General features: G+C 46.8%; 2 protein-coding genes across 4 annotated transcripts; one reads left to right on the forward strand and one right to left on the reverse strand.

Moving 5' to 3' along the window:
• Positions 1-2,947: 2,947 nt before the first annotated feature.
• On the reverse strand, positions 2,948-15,522 carry LOC115559244 (C-type lectin domain family 18 member A-like). 2 transcript variants are annotated; one of them, XM_030378026.1, is made up of 13 exons: positions 15,276-15,522; positions 12,857-12,925; positions 12,420-12,511; positions 9,436-9,669; positions 9,143-9,243; positions 8,235-8,356; positions 7,606-7,713; positions 7,219-7,311; positions 6,629-6,735; positions 5,948-6,077; positions 5,531-5,627; positions 4,775-4,866; positions 2,948-3,219 (listed from the first exon to the last, which is right to left on the reverse strand). In XM_030378026.1, exons 1-13 carry the CDS (start codon positions 15,295-15,297, stop codon positions 3,182-3,184), a joined length of 1,305 nt encoding a protein of 434 aa, XP_030233886.1. In that variant the 5' UTR covers positions 15,298-15,522; the 3' UTR covers positions 2,948-3,181. The 2 variants fall into 2 exon arrangements, with proteins under 2 accessions (XP_030233886.1, XP_030233885.1); XM_030378025.1 differs by lacking the exon at positions 15,276-15,522 and having other exon boundaries at positions 12,857-13,190.
• LOC115559243 (fibulin-7) lies at positions 14,164-26,092 on the forward strand. 2 transcript variants are annotated; one of them, XM_030378023.1, is made up of 8 exons: positions 14,164-14,359; positions 16,632-16,791; positions 19,875-20,045; positions 21,407-21,532; positions 22,920-23,108; positions 23,752-23,889; positions 25,187-25,322; positions 25,706-26,092. In XM_030378023.1, the coding sequence occupies exons 1-8, from the start codon at positions 14,225-14,227 to the stop codon at positions 26,067-26,069; spliced, it is 1,419 nt and encodes a 472-aa protein (XP_030233883.1). In that variant the 5' UTR covers positions 14,164-14,224; the 3' UTR covers positions 26,070-26,092. The 2 variants fall into 2 exon arrangements, with proteins under 2 accessions (XP_030233883.1, XP_030233884.1); XM_030378024.1 differs by lacking the exon at positions 14,164-14,359 and adding an exon at positions 14,473-14,544.

Consider the following 26,092-nt stretch of genomic DNA (forward strand, 5'->3'; position numbering starts at 1 on the left):
AAGCGTACACAGATTTCTTTTGCGCTATAAATAGAATGCACCGTTTGGAAATCTGTGTTTTTATAGATGTTCCAAGTATATGATGGAAATAAAGATGTGCAGCAGAGAAATCCTTCAGCATGAGAGAGCCATTCGAGTTTTGGGTTTTCTGTGGGGAGAGAAACGCCACGTAATTGGTGGCATTGTCGTGCGCTATTATCAGCGCGGTGCACTGAACGAACCCATCTTGCTACGGCTCTTCAGCGGAAAGGCCACAGTGCCGCACAGCACAACAGCAACATGCCCGACACTTTTACAAACCTTCCCGTTCACCAAGAGTCAGCCGACAGACGGCAAAATACTGAAGGAGAGTCTGTCCACATCAGTGGTTGGTGTTTTAAAAAGGTTAAAAGAAACCGAGGACTATTAGTAGCATCCCTGAGTCTCCCCAGTGCGGTTCTAGCTCAGCCCGTTCAGTAAAGTGTCTGGGAGCAGCTCTTTAAATAGTGTGCTTAAGATGACTCTTGAGCTTGTTCAAACACACTCAGTGTTTGCTAAAACTGAAGCTGCTCTGTTGCACAAAATATTGTTGGATTTTGTGGGTCTGTGTGTTGTGTGTGTATGTGCATACATATATGTCTGCGTGTAGGTGATTCTGTTCCTAGTGTGAATGTGTTTGAGTTCATGCATGTAGGGTTGTCCATCTAAAGTGTGTGTTCTGTAAGTGCGCGCGTGTGTGTGTGTGTGTGTGTAGCCTGTGTTTGTTCATGCATGTTTGTGTGTGTGCATATGCTTGAGTGTCCGTGTGTACGTGTGCATGTGTATGTAAGCATTTGTCTGTCTGTGTGTGTGTGTGTGTGCATTTGTGTATCCATCCAAGTGTGTGTGTGTCTGTGTATACAAATGCATTTGTATCTAAGCATGTGTCTGATCCATCCGTGTGTGTGTGTGTGTGTGTGTGTGTGTGTGTGTGTGTGTGTGTGTGTGTGTGTGTGTGTGTGTGTGTGTGTGTGTGTGTGTGTGTGTGTGTGTGTGTGTGTGTGAAATCTGTAACGTGTCTATTGAGAGTCCGCCCGGGGCCTTAAGAGGAGCCGCCGTTCAGACCCTCCCCCTTTAATTGGCTGCCGGCCCCTCGGCCCCGACTGAAAGGAGAGTCATTCGGGGTCCGGCCCCTCTTTGCGGGGATTGTCGTGTGGCTTCCATTCGCCGCCGCAAAGGAGAAATTGCATTCCTGTTTGGGCACAATGGCGGGCCTGAGTCGGACGGGGCAGGAGTATCACTGTCATTACCATGACAATGGGAGCTAATTCCACCGGCGCTCCCTCCGTTCTGGAGCCATCAGCGAGGCCGGCTTATCAGAGGGCACCATGAGACCAGCATGGAGCCACACCGCGGGCCGCAGCGGGGCTCTGACGCCCGTGCACGCGGCGCACACACGGTGTGAGTGTGGACGTACATGTGCAGGCACGCGCGTGCACGCAAACACACACTCATGCGGGCACACAGGCGCGCGCACACACACACACACACACACACACACACACACACACACACACACACACACACAAACAAACAAGCGCCTATTGTTGACTGCATAAGGAGATGACTATTAGGTAATATATTGTGTTACTGTTATCATCGGACCTCATGCTACATGGCACACGGACAATAGGTTTGAAAACAATTCACCTGCCAAGATTCCAAAGGTTGGCACACACGTTGATGGAAACCTTCAAACACGTGCACGTGTGTGTGTGACCTGTTCTGGTGAATTTTTGCATACACCGCCTTTTCCTTTAGAGGGATTTGAAGTGAGTCCTGCTTCGCTGAGTTGGCAGCCCGAGAAAGAATTATAAAATCAGCAACCATGTTTTGCCCTGCAATCTCCAAAGAAGCCTATTTGGTACAATCAGTAACACATAATGTCCACAATGAAACTCACACTAACTACATGAAGAGCAGCAATTACGTCACATTCACAGTCCATTTATAACATCTAAAGGGCACAGTGCTGTAGGGGCTCAGCATAGCACAATGCCTGGTTTCTGGGGAGATGAATGGATGGATGTAGTGTTGTCGCGACATTTCTGGCGTATTTCAGCAACAAAGCGGTGCTTTTCTTTTCTTTTTTTACGAAAAGCATTCTTTCCATCAGGACCATTTTGGTTCTGTGGGCAGTGTTGTCTGGGGTCTGGGTTAGATTGCGAGTGACCGGTCACCATGTCAAGACGCATCATTTCAGTGATCCCAGCAAACCGCGGGACTCAAGTCCTGATGCCACTCATCAGCCCCCCCAGCGTGGAGGACTCACACCATCCAAGGGCAAAGCGTACTCAGTGGATGAGCCACTAAGCAATGGAAATATTTGGGGTGGGATATTTGGGGGAAGGATAATGTCGCCACGGCTACGGTTTTCGATGACTCCCAGATAATAGGTACTGGGTTCGATCCCTGATGTCCGCTAAGTCTACCAAGCCACCCTTGAGCAAGACGCCCTAATCCCTAACATACAGTATATCTGTGCAGCTCAAGCCACTATGGAGGAAATCTGAAAGACTAAACATTAAAATGGTCCAACAAATGGATTAAAATGCACGCTTGAGGGGGTTTGAAGGCTCAAAGGACATTTGAACATCTTGAACTGTCCACTAGTGTGACCTTGTGACCCCCGTTCTGGTCCTGCCAAACAGTGAGCTGCTCTTCTTACTAGCCCACCCTTGACCCATTGCAGTCACCCGCCCCCTCACACATCAAAGTGATTGGCTGTGCTTCTGGGTGAACAGGGTGGAGGACCCGGTAAATATATGGCTGCACTGCAGAGAAGAGAGTAATCAACTGGGTCAAATCTCATGCATCCAAATCACAAATCACGTAATTTACAAATCCACAAACATAAAAAATGTCTATATGGTAATTTGTGTACAAATACTAACATCGAAAGAACATCATACGAAGAGTTTTAAACGTTTAACGTCTTTTATTCTTCATGATAAAAAAAGGCATTTTAAACAAGCAATGATTGCTGAATTTCCAACAATATATCTTATTACAATAAGCGCACTCGGTGCACTGATCAGTGATCACTCATCAATAAGTGGTTGAATCTTGGCCGGTATAACAGTGAAAACACAGGTTTAGGAGAAGTTACCGCAGGTGGCTCATGGGTTACGTCACGTGGTTCCAGAGCGTCTCTGCGCCTTGTTTATCCACCAACGTTCCACAGGGTGACATGATGAGGACCTGCACAAGCACACATGCACACACACGTGCAGAAATAATTTAGATGCCTGCTAACCTTCACCAGCAGATTGTGAATAATGTAAGGATAGCAAGGCTTTACATTACACGCATGGAAGTCATTATGTACACATACCCTGATGTACCTGCACAATCTTGCTCACAAACACACACACACACATACACACACAAATGCACACACACACACATACAAAGACACACACAAAAACACACACACACAAAAACACACAGAACAGCACACAGGAGCATATTTATAATAGCGTTCGCCTCAGGCTGTTGACTTTCAACTTAACATTTTATAAATGGTCAGAACACAGCCACGCAGGCTGGAAATGACTCCAGTGAGTTCTGCGTCTGGTGTTGGGGGGGTCTGCTGGTGTCACAAGTTATTTCATGTGATTATTTAGGGGCTGGAAAACACAATGGCTTCAAGACTTTTGCTTTTCTCCCTTGCGCCCTGAAACGATATTTTGGAACTATTTACAAAGAGTGCAATTTTAAACCAAACAAATGAAACAATTTGCACAGAGAGAGTGCTATCCACACTTTTAATCCTGACAATACTGACCACGTTGAGACAGCTATAGGCAATCAATACAAGATGGCACACCTGGGACTAGTTGACACGCACACACACACACACACACACACACACACACACACACACACACACACACACACACACACACACACACACACACACACACACACACACACACACACACACACACACAGACACACACACAGAAACACACAGACTACAAAACAAAGAGCTGCCAGAAATCCAGCCAATCAATCTAAGTAGAAGGTATTTGTCTAAATGCTGCCGAGCGTTCTGAAGCGGACGTTTATTGATCCCTAAAAGGCTTTTTATTGTATGCCCCGTGTGTGCCATTGATTTTGAAAGTGCGATGTTTAAAAGTGTAGGCAGGGTCACACTGAAATAACAAACACAGATGTAAATGATGTTACCATCGCTCCAGGGGTGGATTAGATAAGCATTGGGCACTTTGCCATAGAATCAATGATATATATATATATATATATATAACATTGATTCTACGTGTTGTTCTTCCTTCAGAACCTATTCTGTTTATGTCCAAATAACAAAAATTCGAACACTTTCCTATTGACATTTTCTACTCAAAAAATCCTAACTATGGCCAATGTTCATCTAATTCACCCCTTGACTGATGGTCACATCATTTACATCTGTGTTGGTTATTTCAGTTGAACTATCCTTAACAATGGCAGGAACACCACATTCAAAACCAGCAGCCTTGTTCAGAACATGGCCCCTATGATAACGACGTCATCGCTAATCACATCTGATAATCAGTTGGTAATCGATGAAATGGTCGGCCAATAGCGTCGCAGCGCTGCGCTCCGGGCAGGCTCACCTTTGAATCCTCTTGACCGCCGTGGATCTGGATAGCAGCGAGGCAGCAACACCACCCGGTAACTAAACCCTCTTTCATGGTTTCCTTCCCTCCCTCCCTCCCTCCCTCCCTCCCTCCCTCCCGGAGCTGGTCCTCACCGTATTGACAGATGTAGCGGTTCCGTGTTTTACAGCGCTGGTCGTTCCAGTTGAAGCCGCTGGACACCTGCAGCTCCACACAGTTCCCAAACCTAGGGGGGGGACAGAGGGGCAGGGGTAATGAGAGCAGAGGGGGGAATAGTAGCCGCTTGGGCAGTTCAAAAACATTTGACATGTATGATAGAAGGAAGAAACTGTGTTGCAAAGGTCTATTGATTAAACGTCATACACCGTGAACGAAGGGGTGACATTTATTCGTTCTCAATTCTCTATTTATACATTTCCTCAAGGCCTGCACTTCAATCTGGAACATTCTATTTCTGTTATATGTCGAGAAAGAAAGAAAGTGAAGGAAAGAAAGAAAGAAAGAAAGAAAGAAAGAAAGAAAGAAAGAAAGAAAGAAAGAAAGAAAGAAAGAAAGAAAGAAAGAAAGAAAGAAAGAAAGAAAGAAAGAAAGAAAGAAAGAAAGAAAGAAAGAAAGAAAAAAAAGAAAGAAAGAACGAAAGAAAGAACGAAAGAAAGCAAGCAACTGAGACACCTACTGGCCATCCTTATAAGCGCAACTAAAAGAAAAACATGAAAATAATAATAGAAAAAATAATTAGAAAAAATAGGTTAAATAACGACAAATCAATAAGGAGGAGACAGTGTAAGCCCTGTTACATTTAATAGACCATGGCGCGTAGTATTGGGTGATATTAGGTCATATAATGTTAGCACGTACTTGAGCATGTCCAACAAAGACAGGCTCCTTACCCCTGGTTGTCCGGCTGTCCGAAGGCGAAGCTGTTGAAAACCAGCGGCTCTCCGGTGTCCCAGCGGAAAGAGTCCTTCAGAGATTTATACGTCAGACCTGCAGTGGAAATGGTATTTTTAACGGATGATATACTTCACAATACACGTTTATTCTCCCATTAAACATACTGGCCAGAAAAACGGTACCGCCCATCTTGTTTGTGATAGAGCGCTTTGTGTACAGAGACGAATGACTGCAGCCATCCAGACATTAACAACACCTTGCGATCAGATGGGTGGTGTGTGTATTTTACGTGTCATTTGTGTACTTTGTGTGTTCGGAGATGACATGTACGGACTTATTGTGTGTTGTACATCCTGCACTTAAAAATGGTTCGTCTGCTAAATGCCCTAAATGTAAATGACATGGGACCACACCTATCCAGAAGTTTCGCGTCTCAAAGTCCAAGTGGGTGACGTCATTGCTGGTCTCCAGCTGTTCCAGATAAAAGGCCAGGATATCCTGGACCTTCTGGTTGTGGATCTGAGCGAGCATCCCTCCACGTTCCTGGCAACTCAGAGGAGAACAAACAGGGACACCCGCACACATAAACACCTTCACGGGTAAACGTTAGACGCTTTTGGGGATGTTTTTTACACAATTGTGCATTTGTGTGCGTGAGGGTGTATTTGGCCGGGAAGGGACGGGTAGATGTTAGACAGTCTATGTCTGTGTCCCACATTGTATACCCTGTATGAGATTGTGTATGTGTGAGAGAGAGAGAGAGAGAGAGAGAGAGAGAGAGAGAGAGAGAGAGAGAGAGAGAGAGAGAGAGAGGAGAGAGAGAGAGAGAGAGAGAGAGAGAGAGAGAGAGAGAGAGAGAGAGAGAGAGAGAGAGAGAGAGAGAGAGAGAGAGCGAGAGGTATGCAGGGGAAGTATTTGTACTGTATTTGTTGCATATCTTATACTATATATACTATTTCTTCTTCTTTTTAAAGCACTGATCAGGAGTGGCACCTTCAATTTCGTTGCATTAATACACGGTATTCAATGCAATGACAATAAAGCTTCTATTCTGTTCTATTCTATTCTTTGAGTTGCCCTGTCTCTCGTCTCACCTGGCAGTGGCCTTTGGCAGCGTAGTAGGTGTCTGCCCCTGGGGACACCATGAAGCAGTCTCCGTCTATCCGGACACTGCAGCTGCGCAGAGGGAACTGCAGCTTCTCTGCAGGGACAGCGGCAGCAATACGCGGTGAGGCTCAGACGATAGCGAAGGCAATAACAGTGGACTTTATTTTACCCTGGGTTTTCGCCGGGTCACCAGTTGGATAAATAGATCCTGACAGCATGCTTACAATGTTAATGCGCTGTCGGTGCCTGATGGAATTCGACGACCACAAGCTTATGTTGATAACAAATTCAATCCGTGATATTTTGGGGGAAATATTCTATATGTAATAAACAATATTTAGAAATATGGAAAGGATATGAATAAATGTTTTGATTATAAACCTTTCTATTTTAGAGGTGATCTATTAGATTGGGTTTTTCCAATTTGGGGCTTTCTGCTGGGTCCCCCATCCGGTTGGAATTGCAACGCCTCCAAATTCACATGCACCTTTCAGGTTAGCCTCTCTAGATTTTAAAACATAAACTTCCCAGCCCAATTATTCTAGCTTCATGTAAAAAAAAAAGAGGGCAAACCCACCTGCACACTCGGGGCCGCCGTAGCCCAGGTCGCACTGACATGAGCACTCCTCCTTCCTGTAGCGGCCGTGCACGCACTGAACACTGCAGCGCACTGGAGACACATCGGAGGCGACACCCTCGCATTAAAGGGGACATATTATACCACCGGGCGTGAGTGTGATTAGCCGTTACAAGCCGCTTGCTGCAGTCCACCGGGTAGGCTGGTAGACTGATCTATCCAGCACACATCGAGGCGGACACGTTCGCTTGTGATGTCAAAAGAGGCTGATTTCCAAAACGGCTTGTAACGGCTAATCACCCTCACACCTGGTGGTATAATGGGTCCCCTTTGTGGGTATCGATGGGCCCCCCGCTGGCTCTCCCAGGCTGCTGAGGCGCGCGTTACCCTGGCAGAAGATCCCCGTGAAGCCGGGGTCACAGCGGCACTTGCAGGACGAGACGTTCAGGTGGCCGTGTTGACCGCAGCTCATTCGACACGGGTTCTTAGGGACCTCTGGGAGTAGGACACACACACACACACACACACACACACACACACACACACACACACACACACACACACAGAGCATGAAAGCACACACACACACAAACATGGGCATGAACACACAAAATACATAAACATGCACAGGACCACACACACACAAACATACACATGAACAGACACACACACACACACACACACACATACACATGAACACACACACACACACACACACACACACACACACACACACACACACACACACACACACACACACACACAAATATGGGCATGAAAACACATACAAATACACACACACACAAAAAAAAACATGTGCATGAAACCACACACACACACGATCCCACACATTTCAACTAGAAATGGTATGCCATAGAATACTGTGTTAATTGCGTCTATTAAAATAAGGACAGCTTTGTCCGTCCTTTACCCATCTCTTAACCCTTTTAAACAGATAATAGCGGGCTCATCCCCCCCCCAGTCTTTGTCCTCCAGAGCGAGCTGCGGTGACTCACCACACAGTCCTCCTCCGTGGTCCCACAGCCTGAAGCAGCCTGACATGGGCGAGGTGCAGAGGGAGCAGGGCTCCCCCGCCCTGTAGGGGACCAGCGCCACGCCGTTCACCTCCCAGTTCCCCCTGCGACAAGCATCACCACGCACATGTTCACGCATAAACACACACGGTAGGCAGTGACACACATCACATAAATACACACTAGGCAGTGACACACAACACATAAACACACACTAGGCAGTGACACACAACACATAAACACACAGTAGGCAGTGACACATGTACACCCAGATAAACACATGGTAGGCAGTGACGCACATCACATAAAAACACATTAGGCAGTGACAAGCATGTAAAAACACACATAAACACACAGTACGCAGTGACACACAACACATAAACACACGGTACGCAGTGATACACAACACATAAATACACACTAGACACACATGTTGACACATAAACACACGCTAGGCAGTGACAAACATGTACCCACACATATACACGTGTTAGGCAATGACACACATGTACAGACATAAACACAAAGTAGAAGGTGACACACAACAGATGAACACACACTAGGCAGTGACACATATGTTCACACAAACACAATCAAGGCAGTGCATTTACACACACCAGGCAGTGAAACACAACACATAACGCAGACTAGGCAGTGACACACAACACATAACGCACACTAGTGACACACATGCTAATGTATGGCTGTTCATCAACGACCTTTGCCTTGTGTTGTCACACACAGCCAGGAAGGTGAAGTTTGATAGTGTTACGATGGGCTTGTATGGATTTGGAATTTTGTGTATTTGTAAGGTATTTGTGTATTCAGTTATTCACACAATATTTATTTGTGTTGCACCAAAAAAATTGCACGTTCCTCCACTTCCTCACCCAGGGGAGTATGAGCAGACGTAGAAGTCCCAGCTACGGTCCTGCTCTCTCACACAAACTTGTCTGGCACAGCCCAGCTGACTAGAAGTGGCCCACACCAACTAAACAACACAGACACAGTGACACCAGCAAAAAACGTTATACATATTTCTATTTCACCTTTATAAACCAGAGAGAAAAAAGTGAGATTAAAAATTGCTTTTTCAAACCTCAGCCAACACACACACGTATCAAAGAGCCAACAATCAACATTCAATTTCGCACAATCGATACTAAGTGAACGAGGGCGCCACCTGTTTGTAGTGCTGGCAGGTGGCGTTCTCTCCACACCGTGCCCCCAGGTAGGCATACCGCAGCCCCTCCTCGAACCAGCGGAGGATGACCTCAGAGAAGGAGGTGGCTCCGTGCGCGCTGACGTGCGTGTTCCACCCCGTGTGGTGGAAGGGCGGCGAGACGTAACGGGAGGCGTTGAGTTGGCAGGACGACGCCCTCTGGCTCGCCAATAAGGCCAGCCTCTCGTTCCACTCCTGGATGCGACGATCAAAGCGTTTGTGTTTTTCTTTGGTTACGCAAAAACACTATGCGGGTGCCCCCACTCAGACGCAAGCTGTGTTCAGCAGCACGTGAAATGCATTTTCGATTGCGTGAAGTCAGCTGGGAGCGGCGACAGGAGGCTACGGGGCCTACCGTGGTGCCCAACTCTAACAGCAGACAGACCCGAAGGAAAAGACAGGGCGGAGATGTCAAGCGCATTTAGCCATCAAGCCAGAAACACATTTCACTGTTGTCGATGTTGACTGGGTCTTGAGCATGTGCGTGTGTCTGTGGATGTGCGCGTTTGTCGTTTGTGTGCGTGTGTGTGAGTATGTGTCTTTGTGTCTTTGTGTGTGTGTGCGTGTGTGTGTATGTGTCTGTGTGTGTGCGTGAGTGTGTATATGTGTGCGTGTGTGTCTGTGCGTATGCATGTGAATATGTGTGTCTGTGCCTGCGTGTGTGTGATTCACACTTCTAGGGCGTGACCTGTCAATAAATAATTTGTCTCCTGGCGCGACTGGGAATAAATTGGTGAAAAGAAATGTGATGAATCGTCTCATTATTTACATTGTTCAGCCCACAGCCCTATTTGTCTCTCTCATCAATCCTGTCACCTTTTTTTCCATGTAGTTTGTTTTGCATGGAGCGCTCTCCTTTACGACCAAGAACATAATCGTAGTCAGGGCCGCTGAGAGGGGTCTGCGATCATGTTCGGTGGGGTCAGATGGAAGACATGGTGGAGTGGCCGTGAGCTGACACACACACGAGTCAGACGGAGCTTAGAGGGACAAGCTGTCTCAGACAACACACTAAACCCCCTATTACCCCCACCGCCCCGCCCACCTAGTGTTGTCATCACATCAGAGTCCACCTCGACACTGCATAGCCACCCTCCAGCTTCTGGCCCCCATTGGACACTGTATTGTATTGTGTTGTATTGTATTGTGTTGTATTATAGTACTTAACTGTGTAGCAACTGCAGTAGCTGCTATCATTGCTGCGACACAGGGAATTGGTTAGCCTAGCGATTGCTGTACTTGCACTTGGTTCTATGAACATCCTTTCTGTACCGACAGCGATATATCGATGCACTTCTTATGACAAATGTACTTATTGTAAGTCGCTTTGGATAAAAGCGTCTGCTAAATGCCCTAAATGTAAATGTCATCAACACGCCAGTAAACATCTGGCTGTGGCGCCACCCAGAGGTGCAGGGGGTCGCCAGGCAATGGGGCGTTTTCCGTTGCCATCTTGGTTCTAAACACTAGCTGGGTAGGGGGAACTGGTCCGCATTCAGTTACCCCCCCTACCCAGCAGGTGTTCAGAACCAAACTGGTTGCAAGGTGATAATACCTTACCTTCTCCAACACATCAACACATTCCAGGCGAATACATGTCATGCCTGTTGTGAACTCCCGGCCCGTGTGTTTTAAGTCTTAAATCTATACCTTGGCAATCTTTGTGACAGTTTTTACACAGACATAGTCCACGACAAAGCAATATGGCTCACTGTTTAACACCTATCTAATATCTGGCTGGCTTTTTAAAACAACCTAGGTCTACAGGGAGCATTGAGGATGTGGTGGGAGAAACCTATAGTGATAAATATCAATCTCAAAACATATTTTGATATAAGCATGAGTAGGAAAATTAGGTAGTAGAAGTTCATGATTAAATAATGCATCTGAATGCAGTACGAGAACGCCTTGGTTGACCTTATGACCTCCTGGATTATAAAAAATAAAAGCAGGGAGCTCATTACTTTCAATCCCGTGAAATCAGTATTCATCTCCATCAGTAAGAAACCCTGAATTAGCATATTATAATCATTCCACTACCACCGCAAACACTTACCTTTTTACAGCTGTGCTGGGAAGAAAAGGTGGAGATAATCAAAATCTTAAGCTCTGAGCCGTTTACAGCGTTTATCTGCAAAGCTCTCCCGCGCCTCGAAAGTGCACTAAGGCTTCTAGTGGGGGATTTCACCAAGAAAATTAAAGTAAAACTACCTGTCGCCCCGCAGTTGTTAGCGCGGAATAATTATGCCCCTACTGTCTTTGTAATTACCACCTAATCGACAGAGAGTGAGTTTTTGGCGAGGCGGTTTTAAATTGGAGCGTAGTGAGATTACTTTAGCGATGTTATCTACGAGAAAGATTACAGTATGGTTTGTACAGAGCATCCTATTTTACACTTAAGTCAAATACGCTGAATATATTATACAACAGATAACCCGGTGAGCATATCTCACAAAGATATAAGCGGGAAGAGATCCATTTGGCCAAGCAGAGGAGCAGATGAGCGCTGGAGATTGGTTCTGAATCAAAGCAAGGCATTTGTGTGGTTGAATCCATCTCTGCGTGTTGTTGGACTAATCCGAACAACACACAGTAAACCACCATCAAGGTAGCCTTTATAATCCTGCCTGTTTTTCAACTCTGGGTATATACTATATCATTAATGTGGTATTTTGGAGGAGTTTGCTTTATTTGAGGGAATCAGTTACCAAGGTCACAGAGCTGTTTAAAACACCGGATTGATATACAAGAGGATCTGCTTCTGCTCCCCTTCCAGTGTTTCCCTTAACTGAAAGACTGGCAGAGTAGAAGAATACTGAATGTCTGTACAAAAGGAGGTAACAAAAACAATTGGACAATATTAACCTCTTGACACTCGTGCGCGCACACATACATACACGCGCACACACACACACACAAACACAAAGCAGAGAATAGCCACAAACCATTTTCTGCATGTTAGCTGCCATGGGTTGAACCCTGCTACGTAGCCTATTGTGCTGGGCAACAATCCGAGTGTGCTCCTTCACCTCCAGCCCTGCAAAGAAACACAAGCAGAGGAGTATTTAACCATCTAATGGATCAATGGTAACGAATGATTTGTGCGTGGATGGGAGCAGTGATTGGATGAATAGCTTAAATGGTTTATAATTCAATTGACCGATGAAAAGCGGATCTAAAACTGCATGCTCGTTACATGGGTAAAATGGAAATTAAAACAATAACTTTTTTTTCTTCGTCTAAAACATCTCCATTCGATTTTTCTCTTATATAAATGTGGTTGAAACTGTGATTGGCCACTTCCTTGTCCCTTTTACAAATGTCATGCCAGTAAACCATGCGTCATAAAACATACTATTAGACTGTCAATTGAGCGGCTTACCGTCTGAGGTCGCCTCCATCTCTGCAGCGTTACCACACAGCAGCAGCGTCAGCAGCAGGCCCATTGGGACTGCAACCGGAGGGAAACGTTGGGGACCCGTTAGAGACCTCATGATGAGTGGCTCAAATGGGACCGAGTAACTATACACTTCCCTTTTACTTCCTTCCTCCTCACAAATACGACCCTCGCTCTACCAACCACACCGGGGAGTCTGGGTAGTGGATCTCATGGGTTGATAACGCGGAGATGGAGGGCTTAAGTTTCTCCAAGGTCCATGTGTGTATTACAATGGGCCTTTTCCTCCTCTAGAAACGTCTTGTCATGCTGCTGAATGGGCTGGAGAACTGGGACCTTTATAGTAATTTCCGCGTATGACCTCCCCCCCCCCCCCCCCCTCCCCACCCCTATTAAACTGTTGTACCGGACGAGGGACGTCAGCTCAATGTTTCCTCTCTACTGCGTCTTCAAAGCGTTATTGTCCCGTGGATGACTGGCCATCTCACTGGGTCAACCAGACTGGTGACGGTGGCCCACTGGTTACTCAGCTCCATTGTTTTATTAAGGGAGACACCTCCAAAAAACCTAAACGCTGTATATTATTTAGATCTATTGACATTTATTCGGCATTTTTATCTTGTTGTTTAATAAATCACCAACGTCATGAAAGACTGTCACTTGGTTGAAAAAAAAAAATTCAAATTATATAGGCCTAAGGTGAATTTTGCTGTTTACGTGCAAAACCTCGTCACCCCCCTTCATAGTAGGCCGAGGCAAGAAAAAACACATTCTATAGTAGAACGTTTTTTGTGTTAAGTCCCGTTCCCATTTTCTGCTGAACTAAACCCATCCCAAAAATCAGCTCAACTACACAAACTATCCGTCCAGGATAGTTTATGAGGACCTACTGTGGATATGCCTTGTCTGTCCCCCCAAAGTGCACATGGTCGCTATGTTCTCATGATGATTGATGATGATGATGACGCGCCTGCACATCCATGTTTGCGCAAAGTTACACTTTTGCGTCAAGATTGCAGGGAAATATTATTGTTAATTGTCTGGCACGTCCATTACAAAATAAATACAGACTCAGGCAAGCTGGGTCTTAAGGCTAAAATAGTCCACATAACATAACAGTATACAACGTTGTTTGTTTGTTTTTTCAACTGCGTCTATAACAGACAAACAAGGTGGAGTGAAATTGGGGTACAGCCTCACGCCCAACCTCTCAGCAAACCCTGGTCCCGAATTATAGCACCGTCTAAAATATAAAAAGATTTGGTTATTTTCCTTCCCGAAAGTCTGTGATTGGCTATGGAGGGATAAACCCCCCAGCACTGCAGCCGGGCTTCAGTCGCTGGTCTTCAGCGCATGAAGTTCCCACTCCATAGCCCCAGACCTCTGAGATCTTCTGGAATATTCTTAACCTGCTCTAGGGCTGAACTTTGGAAAATGTTTGTCGTCGTGATCCTATGCTTCTGTCCGATCTTATTTTCGTCTGGACAGGTGAGTGGCTGTTCAATTGATAGTGCGCGCACATGTCATGATTGGCTACTTGTGGTTTGGGGTCCTGCCAATCACAAGAGACGGCGAGACATAAAATGTTTTTTTCCCAGGCTGCTGTAATGGGTAGGCTACAATATGGGGAAGGAAATCGGAAATCGTTCGTGCACATTATCCCTGCCATAATGGTAAATAAGAATTTAAATCAATATATAATCTTGCATAGGCTTGCATAAAATGACTAGATTACTTTTTTTTATGAATATCATTGATCTTCTTTGTTAAATATATTAGGGTAATTCATTTATTGACTACCTGGAATACACAGGGTAGACTACCACACCATCAGATAATTTATGAGTAAAAAATCATAACCTATGTTATGTAGGCACATCTTTATGAGTCACATATCATGAGAAAATGCAGCCATTGCACTGGTCCACATTTTCACTCCATCCTTTCTCTCAGGTAAACATCTCGTCTATGAATAGAGTTCAAGCACATGTCACGTGATTTAACACAAAACTGCCAAATATCTTTTGAAATAGCAAGGCCGTTTGACCTAAAATATGTGTTTGTGTGTTTATGTGTGTGTGTGTGTGTGTGTGTGTGTGTGTGTGTGTGTGTGTGTGTGTGTGTGTGTGTGTGTGTGTGTGTGTGTGTGTGTGTGTGTGTGTGTGTGTGTGTGTGTGTGTGTGTGTGGGTGCATGTGTGTGTTTGTGTGCGCACAAGTGCATGCGTGTGTGTGATTTTAAGTTAGTTTGATAGAAACATGTCCATATATGTATTTTGTTTGTGGCCTCAATAGCCTATTAGAACATAAATAACAACGCCATAAAAACATCTATGAACATCAACAATCACATCCAGACTTAATATTCACCACCAACCATCCAAATAGAAAAGTTGAAAAACTCACATAACATTCTGTTCAGACGCATAAAGATGGCTTTGAGGGCATGGTAAACATCTGTGTTCCCACTTCCCACGCACTGACATAAGCTTCTCCAAAAGCTACTTCGGACCAAATCTGAAACTTTTTTTTCGAAGCCAAATGTTTACTTTTCTTACACAACTCGCAGGATGAAAAAAACACAAATTGGCTGCTCTGAAAGCACGTGTGTGGGAACAGTAAAGGTCGGCTGAATGAAAGAGAGCAAAGAACGTCTGCCCCCCCCCCCCCCCCAAAAAAAAAATAAAAAAAATAACACATATTGGTACCACTCCCTTCTGCTCTCAGCCAATGGGAGCCGTGGCTCTAAAGAGGATTGATGTTTACGCTGCGACTGCGTGTAGTGTACAGGTTAACTCGACCCGCCGGGTTTCTTCAAAGAGCCCGCAGAACTGATCGTTTATCACGGGGGGGATGGGGGGGGGGTAGACGGTGTGGGCGATTCATTCACATCCCCTGAAATATCCACTTTGCGCAATGGTTACTTGAAAACCTGACCACTGGTTCCTCGTATGTGTGTGTGTGTGTGTGTGTGTGTGTGTGTGTGTGTGTGTGTGTGTGTGTGTATGTGTGTGTGTGTGTGTGTGTGTGTGTGTGTGTGTGTGTGTGTGTGTGTGTGTGTGTGTGTGTGTGTGTGTGTGTGCGTGCGTGCGTGCGTGTGTGCGTGTGCGTGTGCGTGTGTGTGTGTGTGTGTGTGTGTTGGTAGACGGATTAGACGATTTCGATTACTGGAAGGCGAATGTAAGAAGACGAAGGCGGGGGGCGTCGTGTGTGCCGCGGCTCAGGGCTACCGTCTCCTACGCAGTTATTAATGCAACGTTTAGCAGAGGCTTTTCATAATACTGACACCGTCGCCCCTAGACTTAAGCTACATGTGTAAACATTTCTTTGCCAGAAAGTTTTTTGCCAAGTAAACATGTATTGGGACTGGAATAGGGCAAATAGTAGGTCAAGCAGTTTTGTTTGTGCAATTCGTTAAACCTCTAATGTTGGTCCACTGTGCATTAATTTAATAACCAGGCATATTTTTCCCGCTCGGGTGGAATGTCAATGCTCATACTTGATTAAAAGGAAGGGAAGAAAAAATATTACATTCAGCAACCTAAATGGCATGACTCATTTAATTAAACTAATTTACCAAACGGAAATTGAGTTTTCTTATCTTTAGATTATTCTAAATATTTGCAACCAATTCTTCTCTCTCTCTCTCTCTCTCTCTCTCTCTCTCTCTCTCTCTCTCTCTCTCTCTCTCTCTCTGCCTGTGCCTCTCCCCCCTCTCGCTATCTCCTCCCCTCTCCCCCCCTCTCTCTCTCCACCCTCCAGGAGTGCTCCACCCGTGCTGAGCTGCAGAGCTCTCTGAAGCAGGTCCACAAGCTGCTCTCCGCCCACGAGGCGTCCTACACCCAGAGCTTGCGTGCCCTCCGCAAGAAGATCAACCTGCTGCAGCAGACCACCGCCAAGCACGCCTCCCGGACCACCAACAGTGAGCCCCCGGCCCACGCAATGCCTGGACCAAGCAGTCCTCTTAAGGCCGATCCATACCTCCGGATCCGGACGGAATTCGTCCGTCGCCCCAAACGTTGCCCCCGGAACTACCCTTCATACCTCCGTCTGGTTTCAGCGTTTTTATGGATGTTACGCAATAAATCCTCTAGAGGGCAGTAACTGTCGTTTCACAAATTAACGGCATCGACAATCGCAAACATGATGATTAGAGATGATTTTGCTTTGGGTCATCCGAAATCGGCAAAAAAAAGTGCAAAAAGTGTGCGGTGGCATGTGACACCCCTCACCAACCAGCAGATTATTTTCTCAAAATGTTGTTAAATTACCAGTTACAACTCATTGCCAAAGCCGGGGAAAAATGAAATAAAAAGGTCAGGTTTATTGTATAATATAAGTATAAATTGTTAAATACAATATATAAATATCAGATATTATACTACTCTATCTGTTTTCGCGAATGGTCTGACTTTTGACTCTATACTGCCGCCTCGATTTCCTGTGGTATTGCTCCGGTTCTCCCGGAGCACTCCGGATTCGTAAGCTCAGAGGCGACGGACCCATTTACGGACGAAACACCTCCGGGACCGGACGAAACGGTCCGTATCCGTATTTACCGTAGGGTGTGAATAGGCCTTTAGGCCCCGTCCACACGAAGCCGAAACGGGCGAAACCGTTTATGGTTTCGATCTATCCGGTTTCGGAGTATCTCCGTAAAGACGGAGTCAAGCGAAACCGAGTAGATCTGTAGAAACGCTGTAGTACACATTCCAGGCCCATAAGAGGCGCTGCTTCTGCTACAGAAATCCAAAAGAAAAGTAAATAAGAATAGGAGGCGAGCATGCGCATAAAGGGTGAGACTCCGCGGGCTCAACAGTCATTTGCTAGAGTGTCGAGGGGTGGGGCGATGACGTTATGGTTTACGGTTTCAGTCGGTTTCAGGCGTCCACATGAATCCAAAACGAAACCGGGTAGCCTCGGAAATAAGCCGATTTCATAGTGAAACCGCAAAGGTCTTGTACGGTTCGGCCTTCCGTCCACACGAAGCCGGCGAATCCGCTGACCGAAACCGTAAACTTCTGAAAACACCCTCGGAGGTGGTTTCAAATCTAACCGGTTTCGTTTTGGATTCGTGTGGACGCCTGAAACCGACTGAAACCGTAAACCATGACGTCATCGCCCCACCCCTCGACCCTCCAGCCAATGACAAAGATGATGGTGGACCACAGGCTTGTAATTGTTCTGCAGCAGATCATGTCCCTTGTTGGGTTGCTAAGCCATTATTTATTGAGACTGTTGACTGACTGTTTGTTTGTGTTGTTAGTGGTTCGGGAAGCAGCCTTTATGCGCATGCTCGCCTCTTCTTCTTATTTAATTTTCTTCTGGATTTCTGTAGCAGAACCAGCGCCCCTTATGGGCCTGGAATGTGTACTACAGATTTCTACAGATCTACCCGGTTTGGCTTGACTCCGTCTTTACGGAGATGCTCCGAAACCGGATAGATCGAAACCGCAACGGTTTCGCCCGTTTCGGCTTCGTGTGGACTAGGGCTGCACGATATGGGCAAAATATGATATCCCGATATTTTTGGGCTGAATGGCGATATACGATATATATCTCGATATTTTCTTTAGAGTGGGTTAGATGTTTTTTTTCTAAGTCAAAAGCCACATGTGAGATGTTGCAAGCACTTTTATTAAAACATAGGTCAGTATGACTGCAACATGTGATTTTGTATCGTTATTTTCAACAGAATTTAATGAACATGTTAAAAAAAAGGGACGTTTTTCACCTTCTTCACAAAATAATCACCTATGCAAAACATTATAAAGCTGTAGGTTACACACATTAGCTACCAATAAGAGCATTGGCTTCGTCGCATTGTCCTGTGTACTACGGTGAGGGTTTCAGTGCGCCGTAACTTTAATCCCCCGCCCCCTCCCTTCTCCGTTCCATTTGGGAACATGTTTGGTTTCATTTCGCTTGTTTCGTATATTTTAATTAATTAATTAAGAGCGTCACCAGAGGGCGCCCCCAACACATTTGCCGAGCGCCGGCCCTGGTTTCGGGGCAGAAGAAACTGTCGCGGCCGGTGATGCAGCAGCACAGCCACGGAGTATTACGCATTCATTATACTGCACTTTGTACCGCTGCTGTAAATGGTGGAACAGATTTGTCGTGCTTCCACTTTTAGTCGCAACGGTTTTGCTACACTCTCTACAGATGACCTGCAGCTGCTGCTCATCTGTTTTTTTTTAAACCCGAACTATTTCCACATTATGGAGCCGTTGTTTCTCCTCTTTGAAACAATTTCGTCTACCGCTGCTGTCTCGTTTTCTTTACGGGTATAATCCATGCTTGTTGTGTTGTGAGGGGGCGGCGGGGGCGGGAATGAGGCGTCTTTGCACACGGCACGTTCGGAAAGACAGAGTGGGAGGGGTCGCGCTCACAGTCTCCAAGGCAAGCGCTGTAGACGCTTGAGGGGGAAACTGACCATTTTAACGCATATCGATATAAACGATATTGTCAAATCTTGTATCCCCATGGAAATTATATCGATATATCGTACATAGCCGATATATCCTGCAGCCCTAGTGTGGACGGGGCCTTAAGGTACGGCCACACCAAGCGCGTTACTCGCGTTAGGGGCGTTGAAAATCGGCATTTTTGCATAGGGAACCTTTACATGATTATTCTGACTGATCTTGCATTTTTGACACATGATTCCCTATTAGTGGGAATTATCATTTTTGCATTAAAAAAATTCTAAGGATTTTTTTTTTTCAAAAACATGATTTGACATTTGTTTGTGGTCATTGCCAAACAAACATTTTTTTCTGAAATCTGGAGAATAACTTCAAATTTGTAGGCCCTACATGTAGGACCCTACTCCCTTTATAAGTTATAACAGTGTAACATATCTGCATCGACCCATTTGACCATTATCACAAAATTGAAAAAGATTTTGATGTTGCACTTGATCCCTTATTTGTATTTTTGTAACGTTGGGATGAACTGTCCCGCCCTACTGTATGTGTTGATGTGTGGCCATGATTCCCCCAGGTTCCTGTCCAAAGCTGGACGTCCCGGTCAACGGCCGGAGGCTGGGCAAGGCCCAGGCGGTGGGCCACGAGGTCCACTTCACCTGCGACCCTGGGTACACCCTGGGGGGCCCGGAGACACGGGTCTGCCAGGAGAACCTGACCTGGAGCGGCCAGGGGGCCGTCTGCCGAGGTGAGCCCCCCTGAACCCTGAGGCCTTAACCGCACGAGGAGAACAGTAAAGAGCCTCCTACTGCAGGAAGTACCCGGTGGTAACCCCCCTGGTGAGAACACTAAAGACCCGCCCACTCCAGGAAGTACCCGGTGGTAAACCCCCTGAAAAACACACTAAAGACCCTCCCACTGCAGGAAGTACCCGGTAGTAACCCCCCTGGTGAGAACACTAAAGACCCGCCCACTCCAGGAAGTACCCGGTGGTAAACCCCCTGAAAAACACACTAAAGACCCTCCCACTCCCGGAAGTTACCTGTTTAATTCCCTGATAAGAAAACTAAACCCTAACCCTAACCCTAACCCTCACACTATCGGTAGTACCCGGTTTCATGATAAGAACACTAACTAGTAGTACCTGGTTTCCAGGTAAGAACATTATAAACCCTCCCACTCCCAGTAGTACTGGTTTCATGATAAGAACACTATAAACCCTCCCACTCCCAGTGCACCCGTCTGAATCCCTCCTGCGGATAAAGCTCACCCCGCCCTGTCTCCTCCTCCCCCATCCTCCTGCCCCGTCTCCTCCTCCCCTCCTCCTCCTCCCTCCCCCCTCCTCTCCCATCAATCATCCCTGTATCTTATCCACTGATTTCTGGAACAACCCTGTCACCGTGCTCTTTAGGTCACCTACGCCTCCTAACCCCTCCATCTCCCCCCACTCTCCCTCTCTCTCTGACTCTCTCTCTCTCTTTCTCTGTCCCCCCCCCCCCTCCCTCTCTCTCTCTCTCTCTGTACGTCTAGATAAGATACATTTCATAAATGTCTCATGATCATGTTTCCTTTTGTGTCATGTGGGGTTTTTTTTTGGGGGGGGGGGTAGGGTTGTGTTGCTGGGGGGGGGAAGGGGGGGGGGGGTTGTTATTGAACACAGTTGATATTTCAGGCAGGGGGTTCCTCTGAATGTCAGCCAACGTTAAGATAATGTTTCAAAGGCTTTCTGATAAAAAGCGGAGCATTCTGTCAACTTAGCCCCTGCTCATTTAAATCCTTTGTATCTCTCTCCCATCTCTTACTCTCTTTCCAGCTTTATCCCTCTCTCCTTTTCTCCCTCCCTCTCTCTCTCTCTCTCTCTCTTTTTCTCCCCCCAATCGCTTTTTTTTATTTCTTCCACTGTCACACACACACACACGTATGTATGTACACAAACACGTACGCACACCACACACAAAGACAAGAAGCTGCAGTGATGTCATATTCTTATATTTTCTACGTGATTTTGTATATATTGCTGCTCTTCATTCATCCCTCCATCCATCCGTTCGTTCACCCATCCATTAATCCGTGCATCCATTCATTCAATCGTTCCATGTTCGTCTGCAGACGTCAACGAGTGTGCGTCGTCCCCCTGCCTCAACGGAGGGTCTTGCTCGGATGAGGTGAACCAGTTTTCGTGCACGTGTGCCAAAGGCTGGACCGGAGCGTCCTGCCAGAATGCGGCTCCGTCATGTGAGTAGGCCTACGTCTGAGAACCTCACACACACTCCACACTCACTCATACACAGAGGTTAAGAGTAACAGCTAGCAGCTAGTGCTGCTTTATTCTCGGCTACAGCACGACAGGATTTCTCTTTGCCTTGATGCCAGTATGTCACAGTCACTAGTCCTCGACGCCTTCAAACCTCAAAAAGCCATGGTAAAACATTCCCCTTGTATATACCTTTAAAATCCTCTCTCCGTCAAATACTTGGGCTATTTATTATTTATGGCAGTACTGTCATTTTCCCAGAACACACTTAATTGCATCTCCAAAAAACAATCAATAGAACATGAAGTATTTAATTAACACTGAATCCAAGCCTCGTCCCAAATTCGAGCGGTAAGATGTAAGCACGGAAAAAACAAGTATCCCCAAAGTGCTGCTGAAACAAATTGCTGACGAACACAGAAAGTCAGTCACGGCGCCCTGCTCAAAGGTGAGACTGCTATTTTTATGGACTTAAAAGCTCAGCCCATGCAGGCTGGCTGATGCAGGGTGGGTTCTGTTTGGTCTCTGGTCAGCCCAAACACTGGACGCTCTGTGCGAGTTTCCTTTTCAACAGTCTTCAGTTCAGCGGGTCGTACCCTTTGCAGTGTTCCCCTGTTTGGCGCCTTTAGAAGAGTTCATTAATCCCCCGCTGCAAAACACGACCGGCAAATGGGTGGCGGAGAGTTCAGCAACGCCATGTTTTGTAGCTTCATATTTAACTTTGTTGTGGTGCCAGTGTTAGACGAAAGTCGTGCGATGAATAGGCCTATGTTGGTTGAATAGAGGCATCTACCCCTACAGATAAACAACACTCTTTAATTATCGCTTTAAATGTATTTACCTCAGCAGTATTTCTGCCAAATGCATGCAAACAAATAAACAAACACAAATGTGACATGCTGTTTATCCATGAAGATATCAACTGACTAGATTTAACATCGTATCAGAAACAAAACTCGAACATCATTCATACTAAATGGATATGTTATGCTTATCCTAGTCCCGCATTGGCAACACCTTTCACGGATCAAAATAGAAGACATCATTTTATGTGTTTGACTGAGAATAAATGGGAAGCAAAAACAGCAGAGAGGGTTGTGAGAGGCGGTAAATGGGGATGTTGTCTGGATTCTTGAGCTGGAATCATTACCACTTAGATGTAAAAAAACAGCTACAACTCAATCGATGCACAAATTGTTACGTCTCGTAGTGAATTGCAATTGTAACTATCCCGGGGCCATACCATCACAGATTAGCTGAATTGAATCCATTCGACGTGATTCCATCTGTTGTTTTTAGAAAGCTGAACGATCACGCAGACAGGATGACACTCCCATCCACGGCCCACTGCTCTCTCTTCTTCTTCAGTCGTCAGCTCCGTGACGAACGTGACCGCGGGCTCCTCCCCCACCGCCGCTGCTGCTGCCCCCTCTCTGCCGGCGGACGCCAGTGCGGCGCATACGCGTCCGTTACGCTGCACCCAGGTCCAGGGGACCACCCACTGCACCTGCGAGCCGGGGTACACCATCTCTGGGCGGGACAGCAGCACCTGCACAGGTAGCCGGCTGGGTTCGCGTCAGGAGGACACGAGACACAAGTCACGCTCAAGCACACACACGCACATGCACCCACGCGCCCACACGAACATGCACGCACTCAGACATGCGCACACATGAACACACACACAAGGACACACGCAGAAAAACAAAAACCAACACATGCACACAGAGCCGGCGCTGGCTGTTTCGGCGCCCTAGGCAACTCGAAATCAACATGCGCCGGGGGGGGGGGGGGCTAGGCGGTCGCCTAGCTCGCCTATGCCGAGCGCCGGCCCTGCATGCACACGGTACGCAAATTTGCACAGACACACACAAACACACACTCACAGACATATGGGGAGGGGCCCATTTGGCTGTGAAGATAAATCACTGCAACGTTGGTACATGTGTTTGTCTTTCTGTGTTTGTGTGTGTGTGTGTGTGTGTGTGTGTGTGTGTGTGTGTGTGTGTGTGTGTGTGTGTGTGTGTGTGTGTGTGTGTGTGTGTGTGTGTGTGTGTGTGTGTGTGTGTGTGTGTGTGTGTGTTCCTGTGTGATGTGTTTCAGATATTGACGTGCGTGTGTCCCCGTGTATCCCGTGTGTGTTGTGTTCCAGATATTGACGTGCGTGTGTCCCCGCGTGTCCCTGTGTGTTGCGTTCCAGATATTGATGAGTGTGAGGTGTTCCATAACGGGCAGGCGGGAAGGATCTGTCACCACGCCTGCATCAACACACCTGGAGGCTACCGCTGCGTCTGTCCCGCCGGCTACGAGCTGACGCGCGACGGACGCAGCTGCAAAGGTCTGCTGCCGTCCTCCAGGCGCTGTGTTCTCATCAAGACACCAGACACAAGTCGCACACACACGCCCACACACGCACATGCACGCACTGAGACACAAGCATGGAAGCACACACAAGGACAAACACATGAGCATGCCCATACGCACGTGCAAGCGCACACACACACGCACACATAAAAACAAACACATGCATACGTATGGATGTTGATGCACAGACTCACACAAACACACACACACACACAGACAGAGAAGAGTACACTTGGAAATGATCCCAGTTACACGCTAGAATACGGGAACATCATTCAACCATTCACTGAAATTAGTTAATGCAGTAATATGCATTGTTAGCATTAGCAAAGGAGGTAAGGGTTAATGGGTTAGTGGGTTAGTGGGTAAATGGGTTAGGTCTACATGTAATGTATAAATGAATTATTTTTTTAACATGAACACCATTAGAAAATATAAACAACAACATTGACCGTTAATGAACTTTAGCAAATGCTTATTACTGCCCTTTTTGGAACGTTTTACCAGAATAATAAATACTATTGCCTTTTTTTGCTTAACCCTTTTTCTTGCTATCATTCCCCGTTTCCTTCTTTCTGTCTGTCTTCCTTTTGCTGGACCTCTCTCTCTCTCCCTCTGCCTCTCTCTCTCTCTCTCTCTCTCTCTCTCTCTCTCTCTCTCTCTCTCTCTCTCTCTCTCTCTCTCTCTCTCTTGCCCTCTCGCTCTCTCGCTCTCTCTCTCTCTCTCTCTCTCTCTCTCTCTCTCTCTCTCTCTCTCTCTCTCTCGCCCTCTCTCTCTCTCTCTCTCTCTCTCGCCCTCTCTCTCTCTCTCTCTCTCTCTCTCTCTCTCGCCCTCTCTCTCTCTCTCTCTCTCTCTCGCCCTCTCGCTCACTCTCTCTCGCCCTCTCTCTCTCTCTCTCTCTCTCTCTCTCGCTCGCTCTCTCTCTCTCTCTCTCTCTCTCTCTCTCTCTCTCTCTCTCTCTCTCTCTCTCGCCCTCTCTCTCTCTCTCTCTCTGTCTCTCACTCTTTCTCTCTTCCTCTTTCTCTCACTCACTCTCGCTTGCTTTCTTTTTCTCTTTCTCTTTCTCACTCGCTCCCCCCCCCTCCCCCTCTCTCTCTCTCTCTCTTCCTCTTTCTCTCTCTCCCCCCCTCTCTCTCTCCCTCTCTTACTCTCTCTATCCCTCCCATACTTACTTTCTTACATATTTACAATTCTTCAGTGTATCTACTTCCTCTTTGTTCATTCTTTGTTGCTATTGACTGTCCCCTCCCGTCCCCCTCTCTCTCTCCCAGACATGGACGAGTGTGCCATCAGGCAGAACAACTGCACCAGGGAGCAGGTGTGTGTGAACACGTACGGAGGTTTCCAGTGCGTCCGCGTGGAGTGTCCTCGCATGCGCAATGCCACCTACGTCAAAACTGCCCCGATGTAAGTACAACCATGACCACGTCCTGTCCTGTATCCCTGACCCCATGCGTGAACATGACAGGTCAGAGGTCAACGTACAGGATCGTCGCTTTGAAGAGATGATGGCGACAATCAGAACCGCAGATATAAATATATCATCTAAAAGGATATATATTTGAAATATGATCATACACACAATAATATTAGACCAAATGAAAAGGTAATAACCAGAAGGTTAAACAATCTGATCAGTTGTATTAAAAAAATTTCATCATTTTCTCAGGGTTAAAAAAATATTTCTTTCTTCAAAATAAATCCCATATAAATGCAAATCCAAAACCCATTCAAAGAACCAAGGGGATCCACTCCTCATCTCTGATCGATGACCACTTCCTTCCGGCCAGGCGCTGCGAGCGGAACCCGTGTCCCGTGGACAACAAGGCGTGTCCCCTGGCGCCCAACTCCTTCTCCTACCACTTCCTGTCCGTGGTGTCCAACCTGTCGGCGCCGCGCGTCATGTTCCGCGTGTCGGCCATGAGGCCCATGGGCGACGCCCTACGCTTCTCCCTGCTGGGGGGCAAACTGGCCCGCCGCCACTTCACCGTGCAGCGGTCGGACCGCCAGACGGGTCAGCTGATGCTGGTCACGCCGCTGGCCGGTCCCGTCACCATGGAGGCGGAGATGGAGATGACGGAGCTGGAGAGACGCGTGGTGCTGGGCCGATACATCACCAGGGTGACCGTGTTCGTGTCCCAGTACGACTTCTAGGGGGAGGTAGAGGAGGAGGGGGA

This window comes from Gadus morhua, chromosome 14 (assembly GCF_902167405.1).
Source record: "Gadus morhua chromosome 14, gadMor3.0, whole genome shotgun sequence".
NCBI classification, from domain to species: Eukaryota; Metazoa; Chordata; class Actinopteri; order Gadiformes; family Gadidae; genus Gadus; species Gadus morhua.

Bases quoted from the DNA above. Each gene is read 5' to 3' on its own strand.
- LOC115559244 (XM_030378025.1), bottom strand. From the start codon at position 12,968: ATGAGGTCTCTAACGGGTCCCCAACGTTTCCCTCCGGTTGCAGTCCCA. The intron at 9,670-12,419 runs GTTTGTGGCTAT...CGTCGCATCCAG, and splicing joins CAGCTAACATGCAGAAAATG to GAGTGGAACGAGAGGCTGGC. The intron at 6,078-6,628 runs GTGAGACGAGAG...CTGAGTTGCCAG, and splicing joins CTGCCAAAGGCCACTGCCAG to GAACGTGGAGGGATGCTCGC.
- LOC115559243 (XM_030378023.1), top strand. From the start codon at position 14,225: ATGAAGTTCCCACTCCATAGCCCCAGACCTCTGAGATCTTCTGGAATA. The intron at 23,109-23,751 runs GTAGCCGGCTGG...GTTGCGTTCCAG, and splicing joins GGACAGCAGCACCTGCACAG to ATATTGATGAGTGTGAGGTG. The intron at 23,890-25,186 runs GTCTGCTGCCGT...TCTCTCTCCCAG, and splicing joins CGACGGACGCAGCTGCAAAG to ACATGGACGAGTGTGCCATC.